Source organism: Cicer arietinum, chromosome 8 (assembly GCF_000331145.2).
Source record: "Cicer arietinum cultivar CDC Frontier isolate Library 1 chromosome 8, Cicar.CDCFrontier_v2.0, whole genome shotgun sequence".
Classification (NCBI taxonomy): domain Eukaryota; kingdom Viridiplantae; phylum Streptophyta; class Magnoliopsida; order Fabales; family Fabaceae; genus Cicer; species Cicer arietinum.
In genome coordinates this window covers 19433853-19445823 of record NC_021167.2, presented here as the reverse complement: position 1 = coordinate 19445823, position 11971 = coordinate 19433853, and the positions used below count along the sequence as shown (strand labels likewise).

The 11971-nt window shown below is 31.5% G+C and overlaps 1 protein-coding gene across 1 annotated transcript; it reads left to right on the top strand.

The window, feature by feature from the left end:
• The first annotated feature begins 582 nt into the window (after positions 1-582).
• On the top strand, positions 583-3468 carry LOC101506719 (large ribosomal subunit protein uL6c). Its single transcript, XM_004514036.4, has 3 exons — positions 583-740; positions 1653-1961; positions 3002-3468. The coding sequence occupies exons 1-3, from the start codon at positions 706-708 to the stop codon at positions 3336-3338; spliced, it is 681 nt and encodes a 226-aa protein (XP_004514093.1). The 5' UTR covers positions 583-705; the 3' UTR covers positions 3339-3468.
• The last annotated feature ends 8503 nt before the right edge of the window (positions 3469-11971 follow it).

Below are 11971 nucleotides of genomic sequence, written 5' to 3'. Positions count from 1 at the left end.
TAGATATTATTTTTATCAAGTTGATGAAAATTAATTTAGTTGATAAGAAATTGACTCACATGATCATGATCACCTCTTTAGTGAGTGATACGTAAATAGTACTTCAATGACACTCTTTGAACTTTAAGATATGATGTTGTATATGGGAAACCCCAAAACCAACTCATCTAATCTTTATATTATCAAAAAAAAAAATTAAATACACACATCTGACACGGTATATACATTTCACCATTTTTTTTTTCAACTCTTTTTATAATAATTGAGACATTTTTTTCACACATGTACAAATTTCTATTATTAACTACTTCAAATATTTTACGAACCATTAAAATATAAATCGTTAATCGGTTATTTTATATATATTTCATTAATCATTAAAATACAAAATATTAACCATACTATTATTTAGTAGTTAAAGAAATATTTTAAAATATTTAATATCATATATTTAATTAATAAAATATATATTTAAAATGTAGTTAACTGGTTGTATTACAAAAGTGATTTTAATTTTCTTAAAGTGTTTTTTAAAGTATTTAATCCAATTACAAATTAGTTAAATCTTCTGTAAAAGAAAATGATTTTTACCGTGAGAAACATATTAGAAACAGTAAGATAACACTGCAAGAAGAAGATAACATTGGATAAGCCTTTTTATTTTGTTCTCAAATCTTTGCACATTCTCAAAATCTCTTTGTAACTATGGCTTCCTCTGTTACCTCCTCTTTTCAAATCAGGTTCAAATATCCTAACTTCAATTCTCTTTAATTTGCAACATATTATTGACACATTTGAGTTTCCTATGTTTCAATTATGTAGTTACATGGTTTTTAAATGATGCATTATTATGAAAGAAAAAGTATGCATTTTGGGGATTTTTCCCCCTTTTTGTTAGAACACATAAAGTCTTAGACTTTTAGAATGCTCAATTTTTCTTAACTATTTCACTGTTTTCAATTTGTGAATGTGGTTTTTTTTAATTGGGTCAAAAGGGTTATAATTATAGGCTGTCTCAAGCAATTTGTGGGTCTTTTGTTGAATTTGGTTATCACGAATTGGATGACATGTTTCTGGATGATAGTCTTGTAAATGTTTGTTTGGAATTCTATGAATTGGATGATATGTTTCTGGATGATAGTCTTGTAAATGTTTGCTTGGAATTCTATGAATTGGATGTTGGACATAGGATGTTTGATGAAATGCTTGTTAGAAGCATAGTTTTGTATTTCAAGAATAATGCCTCTAAATTTTGTTTTTCACGTTGCTAGTAAGGTGTGCTTTCACATAAATTCATGCAGAAAAGTTAATATCAATGAGTGTATTTTCTGAGTAGATTATTGTTTTGGCTATTTTCTCGGTTTCTTTTATTCAAAGAATTTGATGTGAGGCTTGTACTATGTTATAGTAGAATGTTGAACTTCATTTCTCAAAATTGCATTTTTTTTTAACGTTGACCTCAAGGCTATGAAGTGTACTTATTTTTTCACCCACTCTTGGTTCTTTATTTTCTTTATTCTTCTTTTAATGTATTCATAATTTTATATGATTGATACAATTTCTTAGTTGACTAAAATCTGTAAGTTTCAAAGTAGATATTTTATAAAATCGACAAATCTCTCTTTAATCATTTGTTTTCATTCATATTTCAGCAATTTTAAGTCTGTTTACTTGGGCGAGAGAAGTAAGCTCAGAGTTTCAAGTGCTCCTGCTACTCGTGTTGGTGTCTTTAGAAAGACTACAGAGTGTAAGGAGTCACGAATTGGGAAGCAACCGATTCCTGTTCCGTCCAATGTTACAATCAAATTGGAAGGGCAGGATATACAAGTGAAAGGTCCTTTGGGAGAACTTTCGTTAACTTATCCTCGAGAAGTTAAGGTTGAGAGGCAAGATGAAGGGATTTTAAAGGTCAGTAAGGCAGTCGAAACCAGAAGGGCGAATCAAATGCACGGGCTTTTCAGGTACTTTACTTTAGTGATCATTTTAAATTGGGATTTACAAGTTTTTTAAGTCTTAATATTGTGTTTCATGACATGGAACAAGAGATGTTGCCAATGCCCATGGCATAATGATAGTTGTAAATTTATAACCTTTGATTCATTTGTTGGTGTTGCCTTCTTGAGCCATGACAAATTATTCAAGCTTTATGGTTTTAATCATGATAATTCAGGGTTTTTATGATAGTTTCTATTTAGCGAAGTTTAAATGTTGATTCTATCCCTTGTAAGTTTTTTTTTTTATTGTGAAACTTATCTGATTATATTTTTGTGTTTGATTAGGATTCTAAAAACCACTTTAGGTACCTATGTTTTTTCGGAATTGGTACTGATTGAGAAAGAATGTTGTGTTTGAATGCCAAGTATTTAATGCCTGTGATTCCCAATAGTTCTTGGTTATTGGAATCCTCGCGGTGCAAGTGCATGTTATTTTCCTAGCATTTTCTACAACATAAAGCTATTTAGAAGTTTTCCAAAAAGAGAAAGAAATGGATTTAACTAATCATATTTGTAGGCTCCATTGAATTTGAAACAGAAAACAGTATTATTGATTGATTCGGAAAACATGAACCACCTAATGATTTTCCCCTTACTGTCTCTTTCCATATACCTACGTTCGCTGCTTGAAATCAACTGGCCACATCAGCAATTGTAACAAATTCTCTGTTGGCAAATGCTCATCCCCCCTTTCGGCATTTTACCGGAAGTTAGCTTCCGGTAGTGTCATTTTGGGCCGATGAGCAATTTTCTTCTCTGTTCAGTCCATTGTTGGGCTTAGGCCCAACCCAGTAGTATCCATTGTTGAGCTTACCTTTTTTTTGTTCTAGTGGGAATTGAAACTCTTGGCTTGCACAATGCTATTGTTATTTTCTTGCTCCATTAGATAGACGAAACTTCAGTAGTGCCGCACAGTATTTCTTGATGCAAATATCAATTCTAGTTTATGTCTCTTATTTGTCTATGTTTTCATATTTGACTGTTATGTGTTGTGCAAATAATATTAGGACGCTTACGGATAACTTGGTGGTTGGAGTATCTAAAGGTTTCGAAAAGAAACTTCAACTTATTGGTGTCGGTTATCGTGCTATGGTAGAAGGAAATGATGTAGTTTTGAATCTTGGATTTTCTCATCCTGTCAAGATGACAATCCCTGATGGACTCAAAGTGAAGGTGGAAGAAAACACTAAAATCACAGTCAGTGGTTATAACAAGTCTGACATCGGCCAGTTTGCGGCTTCGATTAGGAAATGGAGACCTCCGGAACCATACAAAGGTAAGGGTATCAAATATGAAGATGAAGTTGTAAGAAGAAAGGAAGGAAAAGCAGGGAAAAAGAAGTGATGTGGGATCTCAGTTTTCACTTTTAAATTTATCTATTGTTTTTTATTGTTGTTAGTGATGGAAATGTTAAATATACCTAGTAAAACAAATTCAAATTTATTTTATAAGCTAAGATCATTTGTTCTTCAAAGCATGGTAAAGCTATCATTATAGTGTAGATATGATAATGATAATAAGAGTTGATTGATAAGTTGTCAGATTTGGATCCTCGCTTTGAATTCAACATGACAGAATTATATTAAAGATCTCACCATTCAAATCAGTTTGAATAGTTTTTTATGTCATAGAATTCAATAAATTTTAAAGGAGAGGATTCAAACCTGATGCTTAATATTTCAAACCTGAAGGGTGCATTTGCCAACCTGTAAATTACAATCACTGTTGATGCATAAATTGAGGGAGAATCAAGTATGGTGATATCATGTTAAGCTACCAACCTCACTTTGGGATGAAAATAAGCAATATTTGGAAAAAATATTACAATATGGTGGTTTCTTTTTCCCCCAAATATTTTCATTAGTCCTCAAATTGCATGTGAATTGTCTTTATGATATCATGTAAAAAATTCATATTTATTTTATAAGCTAGAATTATTTGTGCTTATGATATTCAAGAGAATGGTAGAGCTATCATTATAATGTAAACATGTTAAAGATAAAAATGGTTGATTGATAAGTTCTCGGATTAGGATTCTTACATATTTGAACCTACATAAACTCTTCATTCTAACATAACATAAGAGGGTTCAAATTTTTTGTTTGGTGTCCCTTAAGGTATAATTGAGGGTTATGAGTTAGGACGTTGAAGACGTATTAAAAATTAAAAAAAGAGGTTTAGAGTTTAATCATTTGCTTAGTATTTCAAATCTAAAGGGCACATCTGTCAACATTGTAAATGACATGCACCGTTGATGCATAAATTGAGGGAGAATCAAGTGTATTGATAATGTTAAGCAACCAACCTCACCTAAGCGTTGAAAATAAGTAAGCTTTGCATAAAATATTATAGGCTAAATTATATACGTGGTCCTTTAACTTAATTTCAGGTAACGTTTTAGTCATTTATCTTTTTTTTTTTCCGATTTAGTCCTTTATTCCTAACAATATCAAATAAAGTATGAAAATATGAGTTTATTTGAAGATTTGCGTTACGAATTTGATGAAATTTGTATTATATTGAAGAATATAATTAATTTTATGAGTTTTGATTGAATTTTTTTTTTTGAATTTTTGAATAAAAAAGGATGTCATTCTTGAAATTTTAAAACATAAAATATCAAATTGTCACTTAAAATTAAAATAAAGGACCAAGTCGGAAAAAAAAAAAGATAAAGGATTAAAATGTTACCGAAAATTAAGTTAAAGGACCACAAATGTAATTTAGCCAATATTATAATATTGATACCTATATCAACATTTTTAAAAAATAATAAAACCCCATATTTGGATTTAAGTCGTTGTTGCTGGCAACTTTGATATTGTACCACTTTCTGGAATTTAGATTGATGAGCCACTTTTTCACTAATCTGTTCCATAAACAAAGCCACATTTTTACTAATACAATATGGCTTTTGTTAACTTAAAAAAGAAAGGTTTTTTTAATGCATTTGTTTGACTAATTAGTAAAATATTATTATTATTATTATTATTATTATTATTACAAAGCCACATTTTTACTAATACAATATGGCTTTTGTTAACTTAAAAAAGAAAGGTTTTTTTAATGCATTTGTTTGACTAATTAGTAAAATATTATTATTATTATTATTATTATTATTATTATTATTATTATTATTATTATTATTATTATTATTATTATTATTATTATTATTATTATTATTATTATGTTAACTTCAACAATGAAAATTAGTAACAAAAAAAAGTTGATTTTTGTCGAATTGTATTTATCAGTCGAACTTTAACTTACTAAGACTTCTGAGAATCAAAGGTAAAAAATAAAAACTTACAAAAATTAAACTGAAGAATTTTTAAAGAAGTTCTTAGTGGCAAGGATGATGTGGATGCCAATTGCTATAGGGGAGGCTTTTCATTTGTTTCTTGCAATCTAATGCTTGAGTTATTAGAATAGTTGGTCTATTTGGCTCATGTGCCAATCTCCATCATTTTTCTAGTGAGTCAGCCAGTCAGCCAACTTGCTCACCAGTCTACCAGTTAGCCAACTTGTTCATTAGCCTGTCAGTCAGCTAGCTAGCTCTCTATTCTGCCAACCAGCCAACTTGAAACTTGATAGTTACATGTCAGTCAAGCTAACTGTGAGTTTGCTTGAAATGAATTATAAGATACTAGTCTTAGGTTGTTATTAGTTAGTTATTTTTGTCACTTCAGTTATGATTGTTACACAATATCATATCTCTTATCTTCTATTGTATATATAGAGATTGAGATGCAACATTGTAATTTGAATTTTTTATTTTTCTTTTTTAATATATGAGGAGTTATTTAATAAAATAGCATCATCTTGTTTCATAATATGGTATCGTTGAGCCTAGTTTGAGGAGCTTCATCCTCTTCAAGCAAGAACAAATAACAACAACAATGTCAATCTTGATTCCAAACAAAACACTAACAATCCATATTACATTCACCCAAGTAAGGGTCCTTCTTATATCACTGTTACTCTAGTACTTAATGGAACCAATTACAATTCTTGGGCTTATTCGATGACTAGAGCAATTGTGGGAAAGAATACCATGGAGTTTCTTGATGAATCTTTGCCCATGCCAAGTGATTTTGAGCCAGCTTACAAGTACTTACTATAATGCAATAGTTTGGTTTTTCAATGGGTCATCTATTCAGATTCACCATCAATAGCCAGAGTCTTGCCTTTAAAGATAGTGCCAACACAGCCTAGATTGATTTAAAGGCAAGGTTTTCACAAAGGGGTCTAATCAGAGTTTCAAAATTGCAAAAGGAAAATCACTTAATTAAACAAGGTAATATTAATGTTTCAGATTTTTTTACTGCTTTAACTATTTTGTGGGAAGAATTGGATAATTTTCTCCCTATACCACCATGTAGTTGTGGCTCCACAACCTATGTCAAAGAAGATAGGGTGGTCACCTTTTTAACTAGTTTAAATGAAAGTTTTGATGTGGTTAAAATTCAAGTATTGGTCATGAAGCCTATGCCAAATCTGAATAGAGTCATCTCTTTAGTTCTCTAATAACAAAGACAAAATGGAGGGTTTAATGATAACACATAATCTTAAACCATTGTTAATGTTGCTGAAACAAATAAAGGTTCGTGGAAAGGGAAAATACAATACCTGCACTCATTGTGGTAAACTTGGTCATACTATTGACATTTGTTACAAAAAGCATGGGTTTCCACCTTATTTCAAATTCAAGAATGGTAATCCTGCCAATAATATGTATAGTGAATAAGAAAACACCAAAAATGAGGAAGTTGGTGACTATGGCAGCCAACAAGCTCCATTCACTCAAGATTAGATCAAATGAATTCTAAACCTAATACATCGGGCTAATTTGTGGACTAATCATGCCGCCAATCACATAGTTTCCACTTCCCAAATTGGTTTAACCCTAGCTGACAAGTCCATAGGTAAACCTTCTTTAATTGTTATCAATAATTATCACAAGGATTATGGAGCAACTGGTCGAGTATGTAATAATTTTAATGTTTTCACTAAGTTTTTCAAAATTAAACCAATTAATATTAAATTACCTATGGGACTATTGTTATTGCTGACTATGTTGGAGCTATTTTTGTTACAAAAGATTTAAAATTGGATTTTTTTTTATGTAAGTTCTCAATTAAATTTCATTTATATTTCAAGACCATGTAATCAATTAAATTGTTATGCTACTTTCCATACTAATGGTTGTTCTATTCAGGACTTGAGGACCAAGAAGAGGATTGTTACAACGGACCTTGTTGAAGGGCTTTACTACCTCAAGGGGTCAAAGTCAAATTTACAATATTGTAGTATAAATAGTATTAATAATCACAATGTTAGACATGTTCCCAATTGTATAAAGATTTTAAATAATCAGTTTCCTTATATGGATCACATTTTTAACAATTTATGATGATTTGGAATATCCAATTTCCTTATATAGATTATGGTGACAAACATATTTATGACATTTTTCATTTTTCCAAGCAAAAGAAGTTACCTTTTCCTAATAGTGATCACAATGTTCATGTCTCTTTTGATTTAATTCATGCTCATATATGGAGCCCTTATGCTGTTCAATCTCATTATTATGTAAAGTATTTTTTTTCACTATTTTCAATTATTATAGCAGATTTGTTTGGGTTATTTTCATGAGAAGCAAATATGATACTAGAGGCCGTATTAAGTCTTTCATTAGACTTGCTAACAATCAGTTTAACAAAAAAATCAAAGTTTTGAGAAGGGACAATGGCTTAGAGTTTATTAATTCATATTTGTATTCCAATACGGGTATTGTGAAGGTGAAAAAACACGAGAATGAGGGGTTGAATTATATTTTTCTTTATTTAAATTTTTTTTTTCAAAAAGTTGATTCGATGATATTGAAGCTGACAAGTAAATAGAGCAAAGAGAAAGGATAATCACACCAAAATATATACTGGTTCACTACCAATGTGGTAGCTACGTTCAATCCCCTTATTTAGAAAGATTTATCTATTAATTCAAAATCTAAATTACAACGCTTGACTCTACAAGTTAGTCTTCTCAACTTCCAACTTGAAACCTACAAGTCGTTGAGGCACTACAACACCTGGACCCTACAAGTCAAGTCTTCTCAACATCCAACTTGAAATCTACAAATCATTGAGGCAAAATAGTCACTATCAAACTGGGTTACAAAGGGGTGAAAGTTGGTTATTTGTTGCTTCTTCTAAGAAGAATCATTACAATGATTTTCACCACTAAAAATAGACACTAAGCACTAAGTAAAATAAATTGAATGAGTGCCTTTGTTTTGAAACTAAAACCTTTGATTTTGAGTACTTAGAGAATTTTTGAGTTTGAAAGGTTTTTCGAGTTGTTGTGTTTTCTTGTTCTTCTTCAGAATTGATCCTTTTATATAACATGAATTAGGATTTCAAAACTGTACCCATAAAAATCTAAACGAATTTTCCTTGAAAGAGGTCAACATATATCTTTACTAAGAATAAACCTTGATTGATATGGTTTAGGAATTTGGTCGTTGAGACTTGATTATTTTCAAAACAAATCTTTAATCCAGTCTTCTAGAATGATTCTATGCGAGAATATCCAAATAGCGCTTCAGAATAATTCTTCCTGAATCTTCCATTAGAAGCTTGGTAAGAGTAGAGAGAACCTATCAAAATCATGAAACAACTCAGTCTTCATTAAAGTGTTGAAATTTCATTCATATTTGTTGATTTTCCTTCATCATAACATGACTTGATAATTAGAGTCAAATGTTGTGTTGCTTGGTTAAGTCTATGAGAGCCAAAGGAAAATATGTTTGACTTAGAATTAGTGGCATGGGCAACGTCACCTCCTTGTATCTTCAGAGTCAATGCAACTTCAAAGGCTGCTACAAGTCAAAGGTAATGCCTTGGAGCAAGTTGCAATCTTTAGAGTGAACAGAACATAAACTTCATAGGCAACTCAAAATAAGCTTCAGAGTTTCTTGTAGCAGGCACTTCAGAGGCATGCTTCAGAATCCTCAGAGGCTTCAAAGGGAGACAAGGTAGAAGCTTTAGAGGAAAATCTCCTTAGGTAGATTCGTGCACACAATAATGCGTGTAACAACTAGAGTTTGACCATTGCGTTGACTTCCTTTGACTTTGATGTCTTTGCTTCCTTTGACATCTTTGTTTCCTCTGATGTCTTAGTTTCCTCTAATATATTCACTTCCTCTGAAATATTCCGCTTATACATTTCCTAAATATAATCCTCTGATATATTTTCCTTCATTTCCTGGTTCTATTTATTGCACACTCAATGAAACCTATTAGTGCAATAAAATTTTCCACAAAGTACCTTTGTTATCATCAAAATATGACAAAAGAATTGTTCCTAGAACCAACTTGGTCCCAGCATATTGAACATCAAACCACATGTATTGAGACATCGCAGCAGAATGCAAGGGTGGGAAGAAAACACCAACACATTTTAAATGTGGCTAAAGGCCTTTTGTTTCTATTCAATATACCTAAGATTTTTTGGACCTATGTTGTTAACCATTTTGTTCATATTATTAATAGGAGTCCTACTCCTTTTCTTAAGAACAAGTCACCTTATCAATGTGTGTATAACATTAATCCTGATTTGACTAATCTTTAAGTTTTTGGATGTCTTTGTTATGCACCCATTCTTATTTCTCACATATCTAACTTTGATAGTCGTGTCAAGAAATGTGTTTTCTTAGTGTTTGAGGAACTCGTCATTCCATATAGTCTAAGTAATTCAAATTTAAAGAATTGGGACTGCATTCCTGTTTATACAAGTGAACATATTGTTATTGACATGCATAAAGTTCATTTTGATTGTGATCTGGAATGGGGCAAACCCCAAGCTTAAAATCTCAGCAAGAAGAAGATTTCATTCTCAGCAAGACCGAGATAATAATGAAAATCATCGCATAAGAAGATCAGGATAGGAAAGACACCAACTAGCCTATCTAACAGATTATAAGTGTCAAATCATAAGTCACTCAACAATTAAACTAGGTGCAACATATCCTATTTGTAATTGTGTTTCATATGCTAATTTATATCCATCTCACAAGGAGTTTTCTCTGTATATTTTAAATTAAGCAAAACCAAAAAATGATGAAGAGACAATTAAGGATCCATTCTGGAATAAACCATGGAAGATGACTTGAAGGCTTTGGAAACCAAAACCACATGGGAGATTGTGGACCTGCCCCCTGGAGTCAAACCTATAAGGAGCAAGTGGATTTACAAACTCAAAAGAAAGAAATATGGGACTAAAGACAAATACAGAGTAAGGCTTGTAGCAAAATGATATAATCAAAGAGAAAGACTAGACTATCTTGACACCTTCAGTTCAATCACTAAAATGATAACAATCAATTTATATTGGTCTTGACATCCATTTTTAACTGACATCTTCACCAACTTGACATCAACAATGCATTTTTACATAAAGACCTACATGAAGATGAATACATGAAGGTACCATATTGAATAATTGGCAACAAAACAAACCAAGTGTGTAAGCTAATCAAATCTTTGTATGGTTTATAGAAGGCTAGCAGGAAGTGGCATGAGAAGTTGCTCTTTACATTAACGAGTTATGCTTTTCAAAAGGCAACCTTAGATCATTCGCTTTTCATCAAACATGACTCAAATGTTTTCACATCTTCGGCTATTTATGTGTGTTAGTGCAAAAGTAGTTTTAGCTACAATCCTCTAACTGATGTTTGATGATAACAAAAACAAACAAATAAAGAACAATTATCCCATAAATATTTTAATTAAGTGTGTAGTTCCAAAATCAAATGTATTATGTAGGATATTATGATATATCATCTGATGATCAGACGAATACAAAGGAAACCAAGACTTTTCTTCATTGTGCATTCTAAAACTGGTGATATGCGCCTATAATGAAGTTATGCTTAAGTTGCCTTTGATGGTGCTGATAAGGTTGTGATTAAGTTGTCTCTAATGGTGCTGATAAGTTTTGGCTTATGTTGCCTTTGATGGTATAAGCAATGGTCTACTACGACTACCTCTAATGATGCAAGTTAAGGTTCTGCTTTTGTTTCCTCTAGAGAAGCAAGCAAGCGCCTAACTTTGTTGCCTCTGATAAATTCAACAAGCGTATGACTTCGTTTGCCTCTGATAACTACATCAAGCGTCTGATTCGTCTGCCTCTAGAAAAAGTCATTATCTCTGGAAAAGTCGATGCTCAGAGTGAATTATAGTGGCTAATCTACCTTTTCAGTGACATTCATATTAGTTTCATGCATACATTTTTGTTGTTTTATGATAACTAGAGTGTTTTACACATAACAATCAATCCAAACTTAAATGAAAGAATCAAACATTTAGAAATGCAAAGCCATATTGTGAGGGAAAAGTCTCAAGTTGACATCCTTAAATTAATGTTTATCTCTAACGACAATCAAACTGATGACCTCTTCACCAAGAGCTTTTTGCCAAAACACTTCAGCAATTTGGTTTCTAAGCTTGGATTACTTGATATTTATCAAGCTCCAAATTATGATGGGGTATTAGAATAGCTGGTTTATTTGGATTATGTGTCAGTCTTCATCCTTTTACTTGTTAGTCAGCCTCAGTTTCACCAGCCAGCCAATCAGCCAGCCAATCAGCCAGCCAATCAGCCAACTTGCTCACCAGTCAGCCAACCAGTTAGTTAGCTTGCTCTACCAATCTGTTAGTCATCTAGCCAGCTCCACCAGTTTACTAACCTCATAGTCAGCTTGATAGTTACTTGTCAGTCAAGCTAACTGTGAGCTTGATTGTTGTGGCTTATAGGATACTTGTCCTAGGTTGTTATTAGTTAGTTATTAATGTTTTTTCAATTATGGTTGTTACACATCATATCTCTTATTATTTCAGTTATTATTATTATTATTATTATTATTATTATTATTATTATTATTATTATTATTATTATTATTATTATTATTATTATTA